The sequence below is a fragment of the Mustela erminea genome, chromosome 11 (assembly GCF_009829155.1).
Source record: "Mustela erminea isolate mMusErm1 chromosome 11, mMusErm1.Pri, whole genome shotgun sequence".
Classification (NCBI taxonomy): domain Eukaryota; kingdom Metazoa; phylum Chordata; class Mammalia; order Carnivora; family Mustelidae; genus Mustela; species Mustela erminea.
Window position 1 is genome coordinate 106,712,585 of NC_045624.1, and position 25,984 is coordinate 106,738,568.

Consider the following 25,984-nt stretch of genomic DNA (forward strand, 5'->3'; position numbering starts at 1 on the left):
CCCCGTCTTGCACCTCGTGCCTCGGCACCACCAGGCTCCTGTCCCTAGATTCGCCCCCCTCCTTGTGGCACCGTGCATGGAGGTTGGCATGCAGTCTCCAGTACATCCTCTTCTGCTGGAGGTCGAAGTGAATAGACTTTCTTCTCTGCCTTCGTGGTGATTTGCGTTCTTTTGTAGGGTAAACTTGATACACATGATAAAGTTGATACACTCAAACCTGATACATTTATTATGGCTTTGAGAATTAGAAGATATCTGAAATGAGAATTCAAATTTGAATTAGAAGATATTTATTTTGTTCACCTGTTTGATGAATACATCTTCTCTGGTCCCTGTAACTATTGCTTCAAGCGCTTAGATAATGGCTAGGACAGTGAACTTATTACCTCTACCAACAAACAATTTAGTTTCGAGAAAACTTTGATAGATTTGTGCAAAATGTTTTATTTTTTTTTTTTTAAAGATTTTATTTATTTATTTGACAGAGAGAGATCACAAGCAGGCAGAGAGGCAGGCAGAGAGGAGGAAGCAGGCTCCCTGCTGAGCAGAGAGCCTGATGTGGGACTTGATCCCAGAACTCTGAGATCATGACCTGAGCCGAAGGCAGCGGCTTAACCCACTGAGCCACCCAGGCGCCCCTGTGCAAAATGTTTTATATATAGCTTTTACCTACTGATGCTAGTCCTCAATCTTGGTTTCTAATGGAACAATCTGATCCTTCTTTACCACCTTCTTTACCCTTCAGTCTTTGAAGACAACTGCACTCTCTTCCTCTTCTTTTCTCCCTGGCAGTATCTCTAGTTACATCAAAATTTCCTCTTACCTCAGGGAATCAGTTCTGTGTGCTTTCAGGATTCCCTTTAGCTGGGTCCAGGCTGGCTGTGACTCTCTGTGCTCACCACCTTGTCCATGGCAGGGAAGCCTGCAGCCCTGCTCTCCCACTTGCTCTCATGTGGCCTAAGGAGCTTTCCAGCAACATCACTTTGTTGACTTGTATTGAGTATCTGCGAAAGTCAACCCTTATTTCTCCCAAAGGGTAGAAAGTGACATATTCCTAGGATCCGTTCTGTTCATGTTGGTTAAATGTTGATATCATAAATTCAAAAATTTACATTTTTGACCCAAATTTTATCTCCGTTGAATACCATCTTGCAGAAGAAAGGTCTTTTTGTGAATCCTGATTCTCATTGTGGGATACATCCAATATCCACCCCCCCCACCAGCTTTTTGTCCGTGTAAGTTTATGCTGTTGATGCAATTAAAATAGGAGTGAGGAGGCTCCATGAGAATCAGCTGAAGCAACAGAATCCCCTGTCACAGTGACTAGCATGAGAAAGTCCTTAGCAAAGTCCATGTCTTTTGCTGCCCCTGACTCATGCCTTTCCCATCTCTCTTCTGGCTGCTGCCATCAAGATGTGGGTGTGCTGTAACTCACAGAGGTCTGGGTCCTTTACTGCAGTCTTTAGAAGAGAGAATGTAGGCTTGTAGGCTTATGGAGTCATCCAAGTATAATTCTCTCTTGACACCTAGGAGCAGTTTTTTGGGGTCTTTTTTTCTACTTTAATTTTATGAACAATTTCTAGAAATATGAAATGCAAGGTGTCATGACTTAAAATTTAAATAACAGACTTTCAACAAAGGGTCTGTGAAGAATCCCCTTCCCAGTGGTAGATATGCATCCTTGAAGATGGGTCTTTCTCAGAGTATTGTGAGGAATCTCAGATGAGAATGACAGGATGTATAAATCCCACTTGTTTCCCACGAGAAGGACAGGCTATTTGTGGGTGGGGACAGGGGTACCAGGCCTCAAAAAGGGAATTTTCCAGAGGGTCTCTGGTAAGCTGCTTACTCTGTCTTATTTCCTCATTTGCTATATGGTTAGAATAAGAAGCAACTATGAGTGTTGTGAGAATGAAAGACAGACATAACATGTAAATCACTCTCTGAGGTTTCAGGTGCATAGTGGAGGCTCTGTAAACATCTTTCTCTTTTCTGCCACTCCTGAGATCGCAGTGCCTTTGCAGTGTGTGGTAAGTGGTGGGGTTGAGGTTGCTTGCTCAGGAGAAATTGACAGCTTTTCTTGGCTTTTGGGAACTGCTACCAACAGATGCGGTGTTGCCACTACTCAAAGATTTATCTGCTCTAGAGTAGCCAAACATTGACGAAATAGTAAATGTTAAGAATCAGGAGGGAAGGTCACATAGTTAATGCTAGGTACCTCCCCCGCTACTCTTAGTGTTTATGTGTGTGGCAAGAGGTCCTTTGGGAGACCTGGCTTCAAAATGAAAATTTTTTAAAAAGGTAGAATAAAGAAGCTATTGAATGACTTCTTAAAGTTATTTTTACTTTGGAACAAAAAATACAGGAGTGGATGGGGGGAGATCGTAGAACAAGGTCAAACATCCCTATGTCATTGAATTTCTTTCTCTAGCAGGTGTGGCCTGTGCAATTTTGATTTGCCCTCTCTCTCTTACCACAATGGTAACAACAAAAATAGCAGTAATAGTGTCTTGCATTTACAACACACTTCTAAGATGATCTTGTTGTTACAGTTTTTCAAAAGTTAAGGACAACATTTTCATATAAATAATTTTCAATTCATTAAGGCTGTGTTTATGGAGTTTTTAAAAATTCTCAAACGACCTGGTGTTTTAGAACCTAGATGTGGGACTATTGAATAGAGAACCCAGTTATGGCTCTCAGGATCCTTCTACTCTGTCCCCAAGTAACTTTCTGCTCTCTCTCGAAGAACTCCTTCTCCTAGAACCCCATCCTGTGCTTTAGGAAGGCAGAACACCTCCTGCCCAGTACCATAATATATAATGATTTTTCCAGTGATCTCTGCTGAGGCTGCTTTTTTGGCTAGAATGTAATTGGTCACATTCCTGTCTGCTAGGGTTTCCAGCATAGTTTGAATAAGCTCCACATAGCATTCCCTAATGCTCTGGATTGCTAATTTCCAGTCTCTATTCAGGGCCTCTTTGAGCTTTTAGGGAGTTGAAAGGCATATTGGAGGGTGGTGGGGGAGAGTTGGCCATGGACCTGTCTGCATTAATTCTAATACTGTCCCTATAAAGTAGGTAATTCTTCAGGGACATGACCTTGGTTTACTGTTTTTTTTTTTTTTTTTTTTTTTTTTTAAAGATTTTATTTACTTATTTGACAGAGATTACAAGTAGGCAGAGAGGCAGTCAGAGAGAGGAGGAAGCAGGCTCCCTGCTGAGCAGAGAGCCTGATGCGGGGCTCTATCCCAGGACCCTGGGATCATGACCTGGGCCAAAGGCAGAGGCTTTAACCCACTGAGCCACCCAGGCGCCCTGCTTGGTTTACTGTTTAACAAACAACGGTGTACCTGTTATGCATTGAGCATTGTACCAGATGCTTTGGACAAGAAGACAAGACAGAGCTTTGCCTCTGCCTCCTGGAGGAAGCAGATATGTAAGTCTATGAAGGCAATGTAGCATTACATTGCTTAGCCTGTGGGTTGCTGAACTTGGTTAAAATCCAAGACTGATCAACCCCAAGCCATCAAGCCTAGATGTTTCCAGGGCAGAAAAACTGGCTATGCTGACTGATGTCTCCTCAAAAGAGCAAAACAGCAGCTTTGCTCTGCCTGTTACTTGAAGACATTGAATCAAACTGTTTTGTCTTATTTGCCATCTAGGTCCTTCAGAAGCTTGGGAAAGCCGATGAGACAAAAGATGAGCAGTTTGAAGAATACGTCCAGAACTTCAAACGGCAAGAGGTAAGTACAGTTATCTAGTTTCTGGAAGGGGAAATGGGTTGACTGTGTTTGTGTTTTAGTATTTAAGTAAAATGTGTTAAGGTGGAAGGAAGAAACTTTCTTTGGGGTTGGCATTAACCCGAGGGTGACCCTCGCTAATTGTGTAGGCTTTCTTATGACAGGTGAAGGAAGAGGCAGTAGGTGCCACAGGAAGATGATTTGTGTTTTAGACTCTCAGGAGATTAAGACTTGGCTTGACTGGAGCTCTTTAGTACAGATTATTGATCTAAAGGAAAGATGTGGTTTTGGGTGATTTATAGTCTTAGTACAGTGCAGTATTAGGGAAACAGGAATTAGATACTTCTGGCACAGTATTTTTAATTGCTTCATGCTTCAAGATCATGCATTCTTAACAGGGGTTATATCTCCCCCAAGGGGGTGAAAATTGGGTCTTTGTAGATAAAAGAAATTATACTCTTTTTATGTGTATACATCACATAAATAGACATATAGTATATCCATGGTATTAAAATTTCATGGGGGTGTGTGATGAGGAAGAAAATGTCTACAGAGCTTCTTGAGGGGGGTGATCATGAAGAAGAAGGTTGAGACACATGGTTTGTGATGTTTGGTCGTTTGATGGGCTGCTGTGTGTTCAACAGACACATGCATGAGGAAGCAAACTCTTTTCTGAATTATCAGTTTATATCTCTAAGGCTTGGATAACTGGCCAGAGTTGTGCATGAGGGTCAAAGTGGGGGGAGGTGTAAGTGGGGCTCTCTATGGTTAGAAGCCTCTGATCTGAAGGTCATAATTGAGTTTGGGTGGGAAGAAGGCTGGGACGGCAAGCTCTGGCAAAGAAGGTTTGGACAGGGCGATTATGTGAGGGCACAGATTTATTTTTCCTGGTGTCATTGGAGCTACCAGTGTCCATAGGATATTGTGGCCTTGGGGATTACAGTCGGTAATGCAGATCCTCATGGGTTTCATTTTGTCCCCTTCGTTCCTGTTTGCAGGAAATAAATCACCTCAAATCCTGAAGATTACTTTCTTCCATATTGAGCCAGAGTCCCTACTATTTGTCTCACTGCAGAGATGCTATTGCTTTCCTTCACTGACACGGGGTGATGAAATCCAACACGTATGGAGTCAAGTAGCCCAGGCTCTGCCAGAGCACAATCCTGAATACCTCCCACTTCATCCCAAGAGTAGGAGTGGACATGCGCAGATAGGTACTCGGTTTATACTGTGAGTCGTAGCCATCATGTTGTGCCTGAAAATGAGGAAGGAGAGAAGGGAGCTGGAGAAGAGAACAGTGACATTGAAATAGATCATGTCCAGGAAACAGTACTGTGGAGAGATTTGGCTTAATGAGGTAGAAGAGAGAATTCTAGAGAAATATCAGCTCCATGCCTGTAGACTATGCTGTCGCCCAGTCTCCTCCAGGACAGATTCTCCATGTCTCCTTACATTCTCATTCTGTGAGTTTTTGTACGTTATCTCATGCCTTTGGATAACTTTCGTATATATCACTGTCTGTAGTCAAATGCTCTACCACTGAGCTATACCCCCTATATCACTGTCTGGATTGCAACAACTTCACACAGGGAAACTTGTCAGTCTCTGCAGGGTGATTCCAAATATCTGCTTTAAGGGATTTGAGTTAGATAGAAAGGATTCATGTCTGTAGTTTTGCCTGCTTCTTGAGGATTTACATTCTTCTCTTCCTGTCTGGTGTGTCTCTGTGGAGCTAATTAGGTCTTTGCTCTGGTCCCCCCCCCCCCCCCCCGTATCACTCTTAGGGTGTTTTGATGTTGTTAGCACCCCAGAAGGCTAACCTTGGGAAGCATCAAGTTCAGAAAAGACTTCGTGACTAGGAAGCATTTTGCATTTTCCAATTTCAGTGAATTCTCATTGGCCTTTTTTTTTTAAACTTGTTGACTGAACCAGGTGAGAATTGTTTTTAGTCTCAGCACTAAAGAAAAGTATGATTGGTTAAATCATCAGCTTCCACCAGTTAAATGACCTGTGACACCAGCAGCAGCAGCCTGGGGTGACCTTGTAATGTTGCTGTGCCATCCATTCCCATCACTAGATGTATTTTCAAATGTTATAGAGCAAATGGTATACTATCATTCTTGAAGACCCAACACTTTGGTCCTTACCAAGAATATTAGCAGATTTCAAGAACTGGGTAAAACTTCAAAATCTGGGGAAGTTGGAACAAACAAGTCTACTTTAGAAGAGTGGAACAAGCAAAATGGAATGTAGGAATAGTATTTCTTAAAGGGTATCTTGACCCCCCTCTTTGACTCCCTTTGAAACATTTTTGCATCAAAACATCTTGGATTAGCGCATACTCATTCTGATGTTTATCTGTTTGTTTCTTTTAATCAGAAAACCTAAATGTATAGTTCTTTTAGTGCAGAAAGGAGGAATGATGGTACCTTAACTCTGTCTGTATAGTAGAGGGAGAGAAGGAGAAAGGAATGGACAGGAGGGAGGGAAGAGAGGGATTTGTCAATTTTCTGTAAAAACGTACTCATGCTTGAGAAGACTGGTGGGAGGATGACTGTATTAATACTCTGCAGAAGGGAAAAGGTGTCCTTTTAAGCCTCGATATGTATTGGTAACCAATTCACATCTGTTGGTTATGTTGAGAAAGGTGTTTCTCCATTTGCTTGTGCAGAAACATTAACCTAGAAAGGAGGATCTATTTAGATTGTAGTAACCTCTACAAGGCCCATTATTTTAAGTGTTCATGTAAAGGTGAATCGTTACTCTAAAGGCAGAAGGCATCATCTAAAAGCAACAGACTCTTAAGATATTTTCTGACCCAGGAAATCTAGATTTCATCTCTTTTTCTGTGACAATGTATTTTTCAAATCCAAAAAGATTCTATATAGAGTATCCTATGAACTCTATTTGGATTTGTGCATTATATTATAGTCACCTGATCATGCTTAATTCATACTTAAGCCAAAGTGGATTTTTCTAGAATGTTCTAGGAAGTAATTAAACATCTTGGGCCCAGGTGATTTTGCTTTTAAATTCCCTTTAGTAAAATCATGGAAGCCTCATAGTGATTGATGGAAATGAAGGTGGCAGCTGCGTCTGTGTTTGAACTCTGGCTTGAAGCTTAACTTTTATCTTATTCCAACCCCAGGTTTTCTTTTTGATCCCAAACCTCTTTTCCTGAAAGCTGGTTTTTGTTAGACTGAGAGCGTAGATGGAAGGTCTGTGCACACTCCCTTGGTTGTCCTTTGGGTTCTCCATTGCTGTGGTTTTTGTGGTCCAGATTTCACAAACTGCGTAACTGGGACAAGGATGAAGGGGAGTGTAGGGCAGAGCAAAAATAAATAGAGTGAACTCTTCTGCTGAAAACTTGGGATTTTCCGTGATGAGGAGTGCCAAAGAGAGTAAGGATTATAGAAATCCTTCAGGAGAAAGAACACACTGACTTCAAGATGTCCTGCCCCAAAGTGTTATATTTTTACCCCTCTTTTTTATTTTGCCTGTCTTACCAAAGCCGCTAACAAGTAGCAGAATTGATGGTGTGAACATCGCCTACTTTTACCTGGTAACCTGCTGATGAATCTGTTCGTGAGCAAAGAGGTCCCAGATGGGAAAGAAGGTCCCTGGCCCTTCTCTTCTTCCTCCTTGCTAATAAGTCTGCCCATGTAAGATGCCATGCTTACAGCAACTGTGCTAATTACAGTGATTGAACAGCTCAGGGACTGTTTGGGCCCAGATAACCCGCTATTTGGTCACATTTCAGTGAGTACAGCTGGGAGCACCCAACCGGACTTACAGTCCAAAAGCCAAACTTGTAATAAAGGGGAGAGGTCTTTTACCTCTCAGGACTTTAAATACCATAGCAATGTTGTTCTGCTCCCTCTCCCCATGCCCACCAGCAAGGAATAGCGTCACGTTGCTGTAATACAAAGAAGGAAGGAATGCTCAGGCCTTGAACTCATCTCCAGTGGTGAGAATTTGGAGCCAGTTATTCCAATTATTAGGATTATCCAGTGACTGAAAGCTGGAGTCGTGTCTTCTTACAGCTCTCTCCTCAGCACAAGTATCCTGTGTAGCTGTTTTCATCTTTATATATTCACAGGATCTAGTGCTTTGCACCTAAGCTTTAAAAATATTTCTCAAACCTGAGAAATATTCTAACCCTGTGGCAGAAATGATAATTTAAAAGAATTTTAATAAAGATTTTATTTATTTGAGAGTGAGAATGAGTAAGAGAGAGAACAGGAGCCAGGGGAGGGGATGGAGGGTCAGAGGAGGTGGGAGAAGTAGACTCCTCTCCTGTTGAGCAGGAAGCCTAATGTGGGGCTCCATCCTAGGACTCCTATATCATGACCTGAGCCCAAGGCAGACACTTGACCAACTGAGCCATCCAGGCACCCCCAGGAATGATGATTTAAAGCACATTCTTAGATCGCGTGTTTATTTCTGGGATGGAAAAGATGTTGAATATGTGAATTTTTGTAAGTCAACTTCATGACATTTTTAAATACATATGCATGAAGTAATTAAAAATAAAACTTATAGAAGTTTTAAAAATGTAAATATAAATATACTCCCACACTGTGTTAATGTGTGGATAAAATTTTTATTTATGGCAAATTTCATTTGCATTCTGAAAATCTTTGCAATTTTCTTGAGCATATACTTGAGCATATAGGCTCAGCAGGGCCTTAGAGCTATTTCGTTTTACCACAAGTAACTGTGATCTGAATATGTTAGTATCTACCTTTTATTATATTAATAGTGATCTTCCTCTGAAGTAACCACTGCCTGGATTAGACGTGATCCCATCTGTCTGTCTGGGGTAGTGATCCAGTTCTAAACAACAGCATCCTAACCCAGAGTATGGAGAACCTCAGCCAGCCTCTGGAGCCTGCTGTCAGGTCATCATACCAGATTCTGATTAAGAACGTCAGGGGGCAAGTGTGGTGTCCACCAGAGCAGTGTTTTTCAACTTGAGCTGCATCAGATGCAGCACAGATGGCTGGGCCCCTCCCCTGGACTGCCAGGTCAGTAGGTCTGGGGTGAGGCCTGGACATGAGCATTTCTGACAGGGTCCCAGAAGATGCCAGTGCGGCTAGTCTGGGGGCAACAAATTGAGGGCTCATGCTTTATTTCTGTTTGTACACTCGTCTTTATGCACTTCCTCTAATTCTTGAAACTTCTTACCCTCCATTTGATAGCCATTTTAGTGTCTTTATGATAAAATTTGGAGAGAGATTAGGTGGCCATGCCTTGAAGTATCTGTGATCTGCATACCTTCAGTTTTTGGAGAGGATCTTAACCTCAGCAGGTGTGACTTTGGGGGCAGTGAGTTCCCTTCTGCCCCGTGTTGTTGATTCTGGAAGCTTTACGGCCTGTGAAAATCCACATGCCCCTGTAAGAGAACATACATGCTACTCAGACCTTCATGAGAATGAGTTTAATAAGTCTCTTTCTAGGTAATCAGGCTTAATTAGGGGACAGTATAGACAGTATTAGACTCCCAGTATAGGATCCTGAGAAGAAATGAAGAGTATTTACCCGAACCCCAGATATAAGGCCTTGAAAATAAAATTTTTCAAAGCAGCTGAAGGGAAATTTATAGTGTTGTATCTTTATATTGGAAACGAAGAGAGGAAACAAATCAATAGTCTAAGTTTCTACCTCAAGAAAGTCGAAAAAAGATGAACAAAATAAGCCCAAAGCAAGCAGAAGGAAGGAGATATAAAAGGGCAGAGATCTATGAAACTGAAAATAGGACAAGAATAGAGAAAATGAATAAAAAGCAGATTCTCTGAAAAAATTAATAAATTTGATAAATCTTTAGCAAGGCTGACTCCCCAAACAGACATAAATTATCAATATCAGGAGTGAAACAAAGGATATCACTATAAATCCTCTAGCTACTATAGATTCTGTAGCTAGGAAAAGGACAATCAGCAGATACTGTGAACAGCTCTGCTCTGTTTGCTTCTTTATTTATTTATAATAAGGACAGGAGTGAAGAGCTACCCAGGAAAGACAGTGGCATATGTAAAACCCAAAACTTTAGAAAGAGAATGCCCCCTTTGAAAAACTACATATGATTTAATAATATTAATGCTAAGAGCTGAGTCAGGAGAGTGAGGGTGGAGGTGAGCTGGGTAGGTAAATGGGCCAGGTAGGGCTGGTCTGCCTTCCTTCCTCCCTTCCTCTCTTCCTCCTCTATCCCCTCCCCTCCCCTCCCCTCCCCTCCCCTCCCCTCTTCCTCCTCTATCCCCTCCCCTCCCCTCCCCTCCCCTGCATTCTTTCTTCTCTTCTTCCTTTCCTCCTCCTCTTTTCTCACTAGCTTTATTTAGATATAATTGACATGTAACATTGTGCAAGTTTAAAGTGTACAAAGTGTTGATTTAATACATTTAATGTCTTACAAAATGATTACCACCAGAGTTACACCACCTAATTACTATTTTTATTTTGTGTGGTAAAAACATTTAAGATATAGTCTCTTAGCCACCTCAAGTATATACCACAGTATAAGTAACTGTAATCACTGTGCTGCACATTAGAGTCCCCAGAACTTCTTCATCTTTTAACTGGAAGTTTTTACACTTTGATCCATATCCGTCTTTTACCCCAACCCCTAGACCCTGGTGACTGTCATTCCAGTCTCTGTTTCTATGAGTTTGGCTCTTTTAGATTCTACATATAAGTTATATTATACAGTATTTGCCTTTGTCTCACTTATTCTGCTTAGCATAATGTGCTCAAGGTCTGTGTATGTTGTTGTAAACAGCAGAATGTCCTTTCTCATGGAATAACATTTCATTATATATTTCATGACCATTGCAATAATATTTCATTATATATATACATATTTAAATATATAAACATTATATATATAAGTATTCCATAATATATTCCATTACACACACACACACACACACACACACACACACTCCACATCTTTTTTATCCAGTCATCCTTCGATGGACACAGGTTATTTTCATATCTGACTACTGTAGATAGTGATGCAGTAGACACAGGAGTGCAGATATTTCTTTGAGATCTTGTTTTAATTTCCTTTGGATATATACCCAGAAGTGGAATTGCTCGATAAGGTAGTTCAGTGTTTTTTGTTTGTTTGTTTGTTTGTTTTTTGTTTTTTCTAGAACCTCCATACCATTTTCCACAGTGACTGCTCCAATTTACATTCCTGCCAGCAGTGCCAAAGGGTTCCTTCACTTTTTTCCGCATCTTTGCCAGCTCTTGGGTTTTTGATGATTGCCACTCTAACATGTGTGAGGTGACATCTCATTGTGGTTTTGATTTGTATTTACCTTGTGATTAGTGAGGTTGAGCACATTTCCATGATCCTGTTGGCTGTATGTCTTCTTTGGAAAAAGGTCTATTTAGTTCCTCTGCCCATTTTAAAAATTGGATTGTTTGTTTTGTTGCTGTTGAGTTGTAAGAGTTCCTTATAAGCTTTGAATATTAACCCTTTTTCAGATAAATGGTTTGCAAATATTTTCTTCCATTCTATAGGCTGCCTTCTTATTTTGTTGGTGGTTTCCTTTGTTATGCAGAGTTTTTTTTTTTAATTTGATGTAGTCTCTTTTAATTTGTTGTATAAGTTCATACTTTTAAATTTGACAACCACAATGGACCAATTCCTCAATGACCATAAGCTGCTACAAGGTAATAAAGCTTAAATAGACTATCCGAATAGTCTTATAACCATTAAAGAGATTGAATTTGAAATTTAAAATCTACAGAAATATCTTCTGGACCAGGAGGTTTTATTGAGGAATTGTGATATTTAAAGAAAAATTAGCACCAATTTTATGCAGTCTTTTACAGAAAGTAGATGTAGCCAGTGACCTTAATAGCCAAACCAGGAAATGACAGTGTGAAAAGAGAAAACTGAAGATCAATATGTTTCATGAACTTAGACATATACATCCTTAACAAAGTATCAGCGAATCAAACCAATGATGTATAAAAGGAATTATAATCATGACCAAGTAAGATTTATTCTAGGTATTTGAGTCTGGTTTAGCAGTCCAAAATCAATCAGTGTAATCCACCATTTAAACAGGGTAAGGAGAAAAAAACCATGCAGTCATACTAATTGATGTAGAAAAAGTATATGACAAAAATCTAACACACATTCATAATGAAAATGGTCAGCAAATTAGAAATAGAGAGCAATTACCTCAACTTGATAGAGTATATACAAAATAACTAAGGCTAATACCGTACTTAATGGTAGAAGAATAAATGCTTATCCTAAAATTGGGAACAAGTCAAGGATGTCCATACCCACCAATGTTGTCCAATGTAGAACTAGAGGTTGCAGCTGGCACAAAAAAGAAAAAAAAGGAAATGAAAGGCACACAGATCAGAAAGGAAGGTATAAAATATTTATTTTCAGGCATGTTGTGTACATAGGAAATCCCAGCACCTCAACACAAAACTCCTAGAACAAATAAGTGAGTTCAGCTAGGTCACAGGATACAGGGTCAACATCCTCAAATCAATCACATTTCTATATATTAACAATAAACATGTGGAAACCAAAGTTAAAAACATAGTAACATTCCAAATAAATGAATTGTTTACTTCCCAAAATATGTGTCTATATGCTGAAAATCATAATAAGCTAAAGAAAAAAATCAACTAAATAAATGAAGAAACATACCATGTTCATGGATTGGAAGACTTAACATAGTAAAGATGTCAGTTCTTACTGAATTAGTCTATAGGTTTAATGAAATTTAATGGAATTATTATAACAGTTTTTTAAAAGACATACACAAGCTTATTCTAAAATTTATATGGAAGCATGCAGACCCTGGAATTCTAGATTAAAAGAGAGATAACAAGAATAAAGTGTGAAGAATTACTCTATTTCAGTAATAAGTCCTATTATACTGCTGACATAATCATGACAGTATGGTATCAACAGGGTAGATACATAAATAATGGAGCAGAATAGATAACTTAGAAATAGAGTCATACATCTATATTCAGCTGATTTTTGACAAAGGTACAAAGACAATTCAATAGAAGAAAGAAAGTGTTTCAATAATTGTGCTGTAATACCTGGACATCTATAAACCTCCCCCCCCCCAAAAATGAACCTTGACCAAAACCTAACTCTTATAGGTTAAAATATTAAACTCAGAGTGGATCAAGGACTTAAATGTAAACATAAAGTCTTAAAGCTTTCGGAAAAAGAAGAGAAAGTTTTCAAAATCTAGGAATAAGTAGAATTTTTAGACTGGAGTCCAAAATCACAATCCAAAAAAGGAAGATCTGATAAATTGGATCTCATAAAAATTAAAAATTTTTGCTCTGCAAAAGAACTCTTAAGAGGATAAAAAGACAGGTATTTAGAACATATAAAGAACTCTCAAAACTCAACAGCATAAAACAAATCATTCTAGTTAGAAAATATTCAAAAGCTATCAACAGACATTTCACTGAAGAGGATATCTGGATGGCAGAGAAGCCATTCATAAAAAGATGTTTAACATATACTTAGCCATCAGAGAAATACAAACTAAAAATATAATGTCACCATATACCTCAGAATGGCTAAAATAAAAGTTAGTGATAACACTAAAGAACATTAATGCTGGCAAGGATGTTGGAGAAACTGAATTACTCATACATTGGGTACCACTGATACAGCTCCACTGGAAAACACTTTGATTCTTGAAGAAATTCTGTAAAAGTCATGTCATGTCACCCAACAACTGTACTCTTCAGCATTTATCTCATTTCCATAGACATGAAAAATTATGTTCATACAGTATCCTATAGATACACAAATGCTTATAGCAGCTTATTTGTAATGGCTCCAAATTGGAAACATCCCAGATATCCTTCAACAGGTGAATACTTAAACAAACCGTGGTATGTCCACAGCATGCAGTATTACTCAGCAATTAAAGACGAAATTACTGGTAGATATGGTAACCTGGATAAATCTCTAGGGAATTTGACTGAGTGAAAAAAAGCCAGCCCTAAAAGTTTACATACCATATGATTCATTTGTAACAAACATTATTGACATGACAAAATGGCAGAATGGGAGGGAAGAATCACTTTTCTTCCAGGTGTTAAGGAAGGGAGAAGGGAGGCGGGTGTGTTTACAAAAGTTAGCACAAATGATCCTTGTCCTGGTAGAATCGGTTCTGTGTCTTAACTGTGGGGATGGATACATGAAATTATACATGTGATAAAATTGTATAGAACTAAATACACATACATGTATGAATACAGGTAAAAACGGGGAGATTAAGATTGTGGATTGCATCTATGTTGTGATATAGTTCTCACTATAGTTGTTGCAACAGTGGGGGAAACTAGGTACAGGATAAAGGACTCTGTATTACTTTCTCTAACTGGATGGGGTTCTGCAGTTACCTCAATAAAAATTTCTGTTGAAAAACATCCCCTTTTACACTTCTACTTAGAAAAAGCTGACCTCCTACTGCTTATATCAGATAAAAGTGCTTTAAGGTAAGAGCCAAAGGCTCACATTTTTACAGAGATGGAGAGGGAACATAAACGAGGAAGTAAGCAAGGAGAGAAACAAGGAGTGGTGAGGTTTGGGCTGAATTACAGAATGCGTAGGGTGTAAAAAAAAAAAGCAGCTATCAGTGTCAGCTCACATTGGTCACATGAGAATGGGGCCCAGAGTTGCCACATCTGATTCCCCAGAAAAGGTGAAATCTGCATTTTACATGAAATCTCAATTGATTTGATATATTTTATATTTTTAAATAATTTTGAATTTATAGAGCGTTATAAAAGGTACACAGAACTGTTGTATACACTTTACTTAGGTTTTCCGATTACTTTATCATTCTCCCTGTCTATCCATCCATGCATCCACCCAACCATCCATCCATCCATCTGTCCATCCCATGCACCTATTACCTCTCTAGTGCACAAAAAGGACACTTTCCTACAGAGCCACAGTTCATCCATCAAAATCAGTGAATGATCGTCAATCCTCTATTATCACCTAATTTATTACGAACCCTGAATTTGCCTGTGATAAAGCTTTTGGTCTGAGAAAGACCCTGTTAAGGGAAGGAAAAGACAAACTACAGACTGGGAGAAATTATTTTCAACATATTGTTCGCTTATGTTCTTCAAGGTCCGGGGCCATTCCACAGTCAGATTTGCATTTAGTTGTCAAGTCCCATTAGTCTCTTTAAAATTGAAGATGTTCTTCAGTTTTTTCTTGTCTTTCATGATCTTCAGATCTTTGAGTACAGAGCAGTGTTTAATTGTAGAATGTCCCTTGACTTGGGTTTGCCTGATCATCTCTTGTGTTAGCTTCATGTGACCCTCTGTGGCAGGATCTTCCTGGTGTTTGATATCAGGGCACACATGATTCTGATTTATGCCTTTACTGTGGATGTCAACTTTTATCACTTGGTTAGAAAGAGGCTGTCTGCTTGATTGCTCTAGTCCTTAGTTTTAAATTCATAAGTAATCTTAGAAGTATTTTGTGGAGATAGACTTTAAGACGATGATTGCTAAATAGTGATTTTTTTCCCAATTCCTTCTACACTTACTACTTAACATTCTGCTCCATGGTAAAAAATGTTCCCTTCTCTTCCAATTAATTAATTGTCTTTGTATGGACTTAGAGATTCTTATTTCATTCAGTGGGTTATAAAACATTATCACTAGTCCTGGGGCGCCTGGGTGGCTCAGCGCCTGGTTGGCTAAGCCTCTGTCTTCTGCTTGGGTGGTGATCTCAGGGTCCTGGGATTGAGTCCCGCATCAGGCTCTCTGCTCAGTGAGGAGCCTGCTTTCCCCTCTCTCTCGGCTTGACTCTCTGCCTACCTGTGATCTCTGTCAAATAAAAAAATAAAATCTTAAAAAAAAAAACCAAACAATAAGTTTGGTATTTTTAAAGATTTTTATTATTTGACAGTTTATTTATTTATTTATTGACAAGTAATAAACTAGTACTTTTGAAGCACAATTGCACTTCCCCAATGGGGGAACTGCTGGTAGTGACTTCTGTGTCCCCATTATTCTTTGAAAATTTCTTTTTTTAACGTTTTGCCACAGAATGTTCTAAGTTCATGTTGTGCTTGCCCTATCCAGCCTTCAAATGAGTTGTTTCTTTAAAGAGTCCTGGGTTTGTTGTCTTCTTAAGTGGAGAATGGCATTTAGACACTAGGAGCTGAGTGCTGGCTATATTCTTTGGTTCTAGGGTATCATGCTTGTAAGTCCTCTAACTGAACAGAATTGCACACATGTATTCATAACATACTCTGTGTTTTTTTTCATCTATTTATCTGAAACCATGGCATCTCTAATTACAGTTCAGTATCTCCTGCTTTGGGTCTTCCCTTTGTTCATATTTATATTTCCTTTATTGAGAGTGATAAATCTGGCTTCCATTATTCCCAGTATGTATTTATTTGTGCAATACCTTTATGGTAACTGGTCTCCTGATAATGTGTACCATCTCCTCATCTCCTGTGTTGTACCAGTCAAAAGTGTTCCCTGCTCCTTCACTCCGGGCTGATTCACATTGGCCTGCCCTTTTCTCCTCCCCTCTTCTCTACGCATGTTGGCCAAGGCTCATCAACCACTTGGCATACCCCTTGTGTAGTGGTATGCCTGCTTAGAGTTCGCTGTCCTGGCTTTTGGCACCGGACTTCTAAGAGTTCTTCCCTTATCCTCACTGACTTTGACTGTGCGCCAGTGGAAATAACTAAGTTATTAAATGTTGGCATCTAATTCAGTTTCATAATGGAGCCCACAAAAATATTCATGTCTACGGAATGATTCCTGGGCTACATCATACTAAATGTATAAGCAGTACTATACATACAAGTATACTATATGATTAACATTATTAATGTCCCGAAGGAAAGGTAGCAGTTAATATAGTCTGTTAACTTATTGGAGTGTCTTCTTTTTAGACTTTAATAGAATGACAGTTATCAATTAAGAAGATGTGGTTTGTTTGTATTGTCCCTAAAGAATTAAAATGTGGTTCCTGCCACCTTCTCAGGAATTCCTAGTAAGAAATGTAGTAATACATTTCACTGGGTGGTAGAATTGGCCCTAATGATCTTGGCTCCATTGTGGCTGCTGAAGGAAGTCACAGAAGAATTCTCCACCCTGGGATGAAGGCTCACTCATCTCAGAGGAGCCCTGTGCTAATTACAGGTTTGTTACTCATTGAGCATTTCTCTCCTATTGTCTGGTTTTAATACTTCCACTTAAACTGAGCATTATTTCATGTTCTGTATTTGAGAAAAGAAGTCATTTGTTCAGGGCCAGGAAAAGGTGGAAAAGTAAAATGTTTAAGTTGTATTAAGGCAGAAATAGCAGAACTATTTAAGATCAAAGAGGTCAAACGATTTGAAATGCAGTTATGATGTTCATGACATTTGTTAATGGTGTGATATTAAGGATGAGCTATGGGGCTGATTGCCTTCACATCCAGTTTATTGCCCACTGTTTGATATCTTGTAGCAGAATACAAGGTTTAAATTAGTCAGACTTATCTTTGGGTCCATTATATAACAGACAAGTCTGCCGAGTGGAGAGAAAGCAAGTCTTTTGATGCTTGGTGAAGGCCTGTCATAAGTGGACATGGCAGACCAGCAGGACAGAATTCTGGTGACATTTCAGCAAAGAGTGTATAAGAAAAGTCCTACTGAAAGTTGTGGCTCATGAAACTTCTCCAACAGAGAATGAATAGTCTGTAGATCATGAAGACAACATAAATATGAGGTGGTGATAAGTTTCCATTTCATTTAATGAAATCAAATAAAGCAAGAGTGATATGTAGAGCAGTAAGTTCTACTCAGTCTGCACCTGAGAACATCTCTACCAATAGCTCTATCTGTTATTCAAAAATATGTCTGACTCCATACCTACATTCTAACTCATTAAAATCCATGATCTTCTGTCTGGAGTAATTTCCTTAAGTTAGCCTTTTAAGAATATGTATTTTCATGACTTAGAGAAAATTCTGCTTGCTTATTCTTGGTCTTTATTCAGTCCTCTGTTTTGTAGGACATAAATTATTTGTAGCTACAAATTGCCTTGGGCTTCTTCTCACATTCAGAGCATTAAAACTTTCTTTAGTCATACCCTGATTTGATCCCAGTGTCCCATGTAGTATTTGGCCCATACATCCTATCTGTGATGCAAGTGGCTTTTCTCTGTAGCACCTTATTGGGGAGATAAATAGGAATCCAGGTGCTCTGGTGCAGTGAAAGGCAGAAAGGAAGCTGGTGGAGTGAATAGTTGGTGGTCCATATCTAACAATATCATTTAGGGACTGAACTGCTTACTTCCAAGTTCTTCTTCTACTTCCATTTCCCCCACTTGCAAGTGCTTCCCTGCAATTAAATCACCCTTGCCTGACCTGTCATGTCCATGTGTTCCAATCCCACCTTCTCTTATAGTCAACTGACAAGTATTTCCTGCATGAGGTCTTTCCATTCTCCTCAGTCAGCATCTTCCTCTATAGACTCCTGTAGTACATCTTTTATAGTTCATCTGTTAATTCTTGTTCGATTTCTCTTATATGACAGTATATCCATGTCCTCATTAGATCATGAAATATTTAAAGGAAGACACCCTGTCTTAGTCATTTAAAAAACTTCCGTGCCCTCTAGCACCTATTAAGTAGGTACTTAGTAAGTACATGGCTCTTTTTTTTTTTTAAAGATTATATTTATTTATATGACAGAGAGAGAGATCACAAGTAGGCAGAGAGGAGACAGAGAGAGAGAGGAGGAAGCAGGCTCCCTACTGAGCAGAAAGCCCGATGCGGGGCTCGATCCCAGGACCCAGGTCAGGCTGGTGGTCTAGGGTGCAAAAGTCCTTTTTCTTTTTAAGCAGTTAAAGTAGTAATTTGCACAGGACTGTGCAAAAATACAGATACCCATGATGCATTTGGGTATCCTAGTTTCACCACTTAACATTACACACAAGTTTACTCTCACTCCAGTTGGTATTCTGAGAAAAAATGATTTCTGCACCTTCCCACACTCTCATTTCCAGATAGACTCTAGCTTGATGGGTGTCTATCAGTTGTTGCTGCAAAGGTTCTCACTCTAGTGCAAATCACAGTGTGCTAAATATCCATGAAATTGTTAGTGCTCAGCTATGAGACTCTTAGTTTACCTGATTTAGATGTAGTACATTCAGTGTATGGCGAAGAGCAAGGGAATACAATCCTGGCCACTAAGTCCCTAGTTAAGACTGGCAGCTTCCTTGGTAATATTGTTTTAATGGAAAATATGTGCGTATAGTCTCGATTTAGAGTCCTTTCTTGATAAGTATATCCCACTATGATTGCCAATTTAGTTGACTTCTGTGGAAGGGAACAGAGAGTTGAAACATGTAGGTGTCAAAAGAACAGATTGGCCCTTGCTCTACAAATTCTCCTATATTTCTCTATAGTCTCTCTTTTATTTTCTGATACATCCATTCATCCTCCACTATTTTGCTCATTGACTTTTAAAGAGCAAGACATATTTATCTGCTTCCTGTGACTGTTCAGGTGTTGCTGTCCATAGTGCTAGACGGGAGAAAGAAAACAAAAACACGCATTGGAAAACCTGTCTGTCTTTTATCCTCTTTACTCTTATTTGTCTTATTACATCTATAAGAATATCTCTTTAGGGGGTGCCTGGGTGGCTCAGTGGGTTAAGTCTCTGCCTTTGGCTGAGGTCATGATCTCAGGGTCCTGGGATCGAGCGCCGCATCGGACTCTCTGCTCGGCAGGGAGCCTGCTTCCCCGTCTCCCTCTGCCTGCCTCTGCCTGCCTCTCTGCCTACTTGTGATCTCTTGTGTGTCAAATAAATAAAAGTTATAAAAAAGAATATCTCTTTAGGTATGGCGTAGTATATAAATGAGAAAGTTTAGTTGAAACCTCACCAAAATTTGCCTTAACTACAGACCCTCCAGGTTTCAGTTCGTGCTACTCCCTGTGGTGCCTGGTGCCCAGTTAAGAAATCTCTTCCAGAAGAAGCTCTTTGTGTTATCACTCTGATGGTTTCCTTTCAGGTATCCTGTGTTACTAGCTTTAACTGTATTTTCCCTCACTACATTAATTAACCGTGCGAATGGGGGAGGATTTCGTATCCCATTCCTCAGCCTTCAGTTAGAGACCAATTCTGTATGTCTTCTACTTCCCCTTGTGAAATAAGCTTATTATCTAGTTTGGTTGCTCCTTGCTGAATGATGCCCAGATTGATTGCATTGTTGTATAATGGGATGCAGAGAATAAGGCACATCTCTCATCCGAGCCCAGGAAGGCTGTCTGAAGTGGTCCTGAAAATCTGTCTGGATGTGGGGCAGTTGATTTTCAGGTTTGCACCAGTATCATTTGCTCCCATTGTCTGTGATTCTCTCTCATAAATCATCCTGTACCCTCATGCAGACTGTGCATTGGGGTTGCAGCCTAATTGACAGAAGTATTGGAAGGGATGTCTGATGCTGATGGACTGAAACCCAGAGCTGCTGTTTTTTGTTTTTTTATTTTTTTAACTGTCTTTTTGGCCATCTTACAGTAGATACATCAACACACTGAATGTCAAATACACTATTGACACAGTGACAGACTACATTAGATGTTTCCAAATAACTGTCAGGATCACCTGGAGGCCTTATACCAATACTGACTCCTGGCTCCCCATCTGGACTTCCACACCAGCTCTAAAGAGCCATCAGATGGTAGTAACAACCTGTATGCATGCCTGAGATCATACCAGTATAGTAAAGGAAGTGACTTCCTTAATTGCACATCTATTTGAATATGTCCTTAACCTAGACAACTATAAGAATCTTCTAAGGAGCTTGAAGAATTGACATATTTCCAAGTCACCTCTGGGTGGCTTAGGTAAAAGCAGTGATGAAGTGTTTCTATTATGAAGCCTTCCCACAAGCAGGCTTAGACATCCACAAAGTGTTTTGCACAAAACCCCGTCTCTCTTGATTCTCCTGGAAGTCCACAGTTATAATTCTGCTTTGTGTATTAGAAAACTGAATATGTGTCACAAAGCTTCCATTTTGAGCATGAACCTGATGATTCTTTTGGCATTGCTGTTCATGCTGTCTCATTTCCTTACAGTTATTTATCATAGTGACTTGATTTTTCTCATATCTGATGTTAAGTCACTCTTACATATCTATGTAAATTATTCTCATGCATTTTAAGTTCCTCTATTATTGCATCATTTAAAGCTATCACAAAAATCTTTCTGAAAAATAAATTATGTATTTGAATCTTAGGAGCACAAATAAAGGCAGCATTCTAAATTCCCAAGGAGCTTTGGGGAGGTTTTGCATATTCCTCATGAAGATACTCCTTTGTAATACAATATGTAACAAAACTTAGGTCAGTCAAACATCTATGAAATCCCTACTCTTTGTAATTTCTCTTTCTCTCTCTTTTTAAATATTTTATTTATTTATTTGACAGAGAGACCGTGAGAGCAGGAACATACGTAGGGGGAGTGGGAGAAGCAGGCTTCCCAACGAGCAGGGATCCCAATGTGGGACTTGATCCCAGGACCTGGGGTCATGACTTAAGCAAAGGCAGATGCTTAATGACTGAGCCACCCAGGAGCCCCAGGTTAGATTTCACCCAGAAATCTAACCCATTTAGATTTCCTCTCTCTTTTAAATCTTTTGCATTAATATCTGCCAAAAGAAAAAAAAATTGAAACAGAGAAATTTTTCTATCAAGTCAATGTTAGGGTCTTAATGATGGCTCCTGTTAACTACAAAGAGCTTAAAGCAAGGAAACAAAAATGTAAATTTTAGAGACCCTCCTGCATTTACCTTTGAAAATCTGTTCCTCTTGAAAATATTTTGTAGAATAATCATAGTAATATAATAACGTCCAGTTTTTATGGAATGCATACTGTGTGCCTGGCTCTCTTCTGGTATTTTCCATGGACTATCTCCCTTGACCTTCATGATAGCTCTTGAAAGTAAGTACTATTATTTTACTGATGTGATGAGGAATCCTAGGCCTAGAGAAGTAAGGTGGTTTGCTCAAGGTTGCAGTTAAAAGTAGTAGAACTCAGATTTTAAAACAGGTCCCAGAAACCACCCGTCTAACCACTGTGCTACATGAAACCATAGAATATACTCTGGGAATTGTGAGCTTTTGAGCAAAACAAGTGAACAGTTGGTATTTTAATTTCAAGATTAGGACTATGTCATGAGAACACAGAAAACAGTGTCTTGCATTAAATTATTGTCACTGATCAACAGCTGATTCTTCATGGACAGCCTCAGCTGTTATCCATGCATTTGTAGACTGGGGACACAGAGGTGGAGGAGGCCAGTGAGGCACGTGGGCTCTGGAGGCAGATTATGGAGTCTGAATCACGCAGACTCCCCAGGCTCTGGTACACATGTTCCTTTCTACCAGCAGTAGGATCTTTGGGCAAGTTGCTCAGCCTCTGCGTCTCAGTCTTCTCTTTGGTAAAAGTGTGCAGACTTCAGGGAGTTAATTTGAGGATCATGATTTAATTGGACTGTGGCCCTTGGGACAGCATCTGGAACAAAGGGACCACTGAGTGTTAGACTTTGGGATTGTGTTGCTGAATTATGAACTTGCTTTGAGAATATCATCATGGGCTGAATTGTGTACCCCTAAATTTATATATTGAAGTCCAGGACACTTCAGAGTTGTGACTGTATTTGTAGACTGGGACATTAGAGAGGTAGTTAAGATTAAATGAGATCATCTGGGTGGGTCATAATCCAGTATGACGGATGTCTTTACAAGGCACAGGACAGACACCAAGGATACATGCAAACAAAGGCCACCAGCCTGTAAGCCATGGAGTGAGGCCTCAGGAGAAGCCAAACCTACCAATCCCTGAAAATCCCTTGGACTTTCAGCTACCAGAACTGTGAAGAAATAAACTTCTATTGTTAATACACGCAGTTTGTGGTATTTTGTTATGGTAGCTCTAAAAAACTAATACATCAAAAATGGAGTTTTAGGAACATTCTGCATATTATACTGTGACTAGCATAATGATTGACAGGGCACCCCCTTCCCTCTCATTAATACATCTCATTAGTAACTTGACAGAGCAATTGCTTTTCTCATACTTTTACAGCCTGCCCTGTTCGGTCACAATGCAACGTTGTAGACATCCACATCCACAGAAAGGGACATTGAACAATAAGCCATTGTTGGGGTGGGAGTCTTGTGGAGTTTCCCTGAATTTCTGTGTTGATTTCCTCTCCACTATATTAACTACTGTGCTCCAGGTATTAAGGTCAAGGTTGAAAAAATGTTTATATAATAGTCCTAAAGCACCTTACGAGTCACATGTACACACTCACACATGTGCATACATGTACAGGAAAAAAAATGGGACGGCTTTTCAGGGATCACAAACTCAATTGCCTAACAGCAATAAAGCATATCTTCACGTTGTATCCAGCCTGAATGTGGTGACTTTAATAGTTCTAACTAGGCACTTATGTCCCGTTACACACATGGGTTAGCTTACCGTAAGACCAGAATAGAGATCTACTTGAACTCAAGTTAGTGGGCTTAAGGGAATTCTATGGAAAATTTGTATAAGGAATTACTAGTAGCTAGATTATTGGTTTTGTTGAAAGGTAAAGAATATATTTGATTTGTTTTTTAGATTGTAAATATTCATGGAATTGCTGACAAGGGGAGTTGGAAATTGGGCCAGGAATCTGGGGTGAAATTGTGGAAGCTGAGATGTTCTCTGCTGTCTGTCACATGTCCCTGTACCCTCTTACGCTCCACTGCCATCAATGCAGATTTCAAAACCCATTTAGATTTCCTCTCTCTTTTAAATCTTTTGCATTAGTATCTGCCAAAAGAAAAAAAATTGAAATGGAGAAATTTTTCTATCAAGTCAATGTTAGGGTCTTAATGATGGCTCCTGTTAACTACAAAGAGCTTAAAGCAAGGAAACAAAAATGTAAATTTTAGAGACCCTCCTGCATTTACACTTGAAAATCTGTCATCTTCCAGTATAAGTACATCTCACTTGTCATAGGGAAAGAGCTCTGTTTCTTCACAGACCAAGAGTGCCTTTAGTGTTCAGTGGCCTAACGTTATCTTTAATCATAAGTGGATTCAGATTAGTCATCTGTTAATCAAGATGATGATTGTGGCCTTATTAAACTTCATCTCCTTGATAATCTAATTTTCTTCTAAGCTTCAAAAATGATAAGAAATCTTATTAGCATTGCTTTTTAGATTGAGTTAACCTGTCTGAACTCTGAGAAATTGGGCCAGTTTTAACTTGATAATGTTACTTAGCCTTTTCATCAGAAAAATGTCAGGAAAGGCCAAAAATAATAATGTGACTATGGGAACTTCTATAGGCTCATGGTCACAGATGAGATGACAGGACTTAACTTTGTGAAATCATAACTTTGTGACATTATATCTCTTCAGATCTAACTCTTATATGTCAGTACTGTTGGCTTTCTATCTGAGCGTCAAATCACAATTTCTGAAAGGCAAGTTAATGAAAATATTTCTGTAATGTATGTGGTGTCTTCTTTCTCCCGTCCATCCTTTCTTTTTATGACAAAAGTTACCTATAAATGTAAATTAGTACTACACTCACAACATTTTAACAAGTCAGCTCAGAAAGCCCTTGGCTGTTTAATAGGTAATGAATGCCTATTGTTTAAGGTATTTGGCTAGATTTGCCTAACCCTATGAGTAATATCCACTAGATTTGGTTTTGCAAGCACATTAAGGGCCATAATGATTCATACCCTTGCGCAGGGGTATCTCATACCTGGTGGTATGTGGGTATGCCCTTGAATTTTCAGTAATTGCTGCCCTAAGTGTAGTTCCTTAGAAATTATTCATTCATTCTATGCATTGTATCTACAATTCAATCAAATTAATGCCTCAACTGAGGCTTCTTTGGGCAGAAGTAACAGGATTAAAGGTAAGCTAACAAAATTATACCTCTTTATGGCTTCTGAAGTTCTAAGTGTAAGTATTAACAAATATTGATATATTTTTAATGCTTCAGAATTTAGCATATCTAAACAACAAACAGCTTGACTCATTAATCATCAAACGTCATTCACCACAGCTAAATGCAGCCTTGTTTTAAAGCCCAATGCCTTATAGGATTTTGAGACACTACTGAGTTTTGGAGTCTGTGGTAGTTCTTCTTACTAGGGACTTGGCTCAGTTTGAAGGAAATACGTTTAAAAGTCATCTGTTCACTTAGCAGAGTGCAGTAGGAAACTTTGATGCAGTAATGGCCCTTTGATACTATCTAGGTTAAATCTTTGTTTGAAGAATGGGGCTGTCCCAGGTGCTGAAGAGAGACTTCAGATGAAATCTATCCAGGAGCAGCATGTCTGGGACCCCCCTCGCCTCCCCCATCTACCCCAAGACATATATACAAATAATTAAGGAATTGGTTCTACTGAGGACCAATCTGATGTCAAACAATTTGAAAACAGATTTAATTAATATAGAATGTTATTTCTTTTTATTGAGTAAGACAGATATCTGAAACCTTCCGTGTTTGTGTGCCAGTGTTCTTTCTCTAACTATTTAATTAGATTTTAAGTTTCACTCTAATCCTCGGGGGAGGATGTGGCTCTCCCGAGTAGTGCTTACAGAAGGAATGGAAGAAAGGAACAGCTTTAAGATATCACTTAGCAAAGGAATAAACAGATTTTTTTTTTTTTTTTGACTAGAGGCAGTGATTCTCAGACCTTTGTAAGGTTTTAAAACCATGTGTACTTTTTGCATGCCTGTTGATTTTTTTATTATCTCCATGATGAAACCCAAAATGACCCTGTCTTGTTTTCCAGGACAGCTGGGAAGCAGGGAACTAGGGAGACTCTTTCGTTCTCCTTAGCCTTACAAGAGTGTGACACCCAAGGGAGTGTGTGGGTAGAAGTAGCTTTAATGAGAAAGGAAAAGCAAGCCGACTCCCTTGGGCTGTGTGGGAAGAAAGTGAGGCCCGGCATTGTCTGGGCTGGAGAAGCAGCAGCTTCTGACACTGATAAATGATTCAACTGAAAAAATAAATGAAGAACCTTCAGCATCAGAGCCACATTATTATCCTATGTGCCAGGGAAAGGAATGTTGTAGGCGAGAATCCTTAGATCTTGTCCGAGGAGGAGTATTAGTTGGCAATCAGACAACTTAATTATAATAGAATCACTTGGATTGATCTTGCCTTGAGCCCTAGGGAGAAT

General features: G+C 39.3%; 1 protein-coding gene across 2 annotated transcripts in view; it reads left to right on the plus strand.

Moving 5' to 3' along the window:
• LOC116569104 (amphiphysin) overlaps window positions 1-25,984 on the plus strand; it is a 241,968-nt gene that overhangs the window by 98,102 nt on the left and 117,882 nt on the right. For both annotated transcript variants that reach the window (XM_032305109.1, XM_032305111.1), the window contains exon 2: window positions 3,665-3,745. In XM_032305109.1, the coding sequence (XP_032161000.1) occupies window positions 3,665-3,745 (81 nt within the window). The remainder of the gene's footprint in view (window positions 1-3,664; window positions 3,746-25,984) is intronic.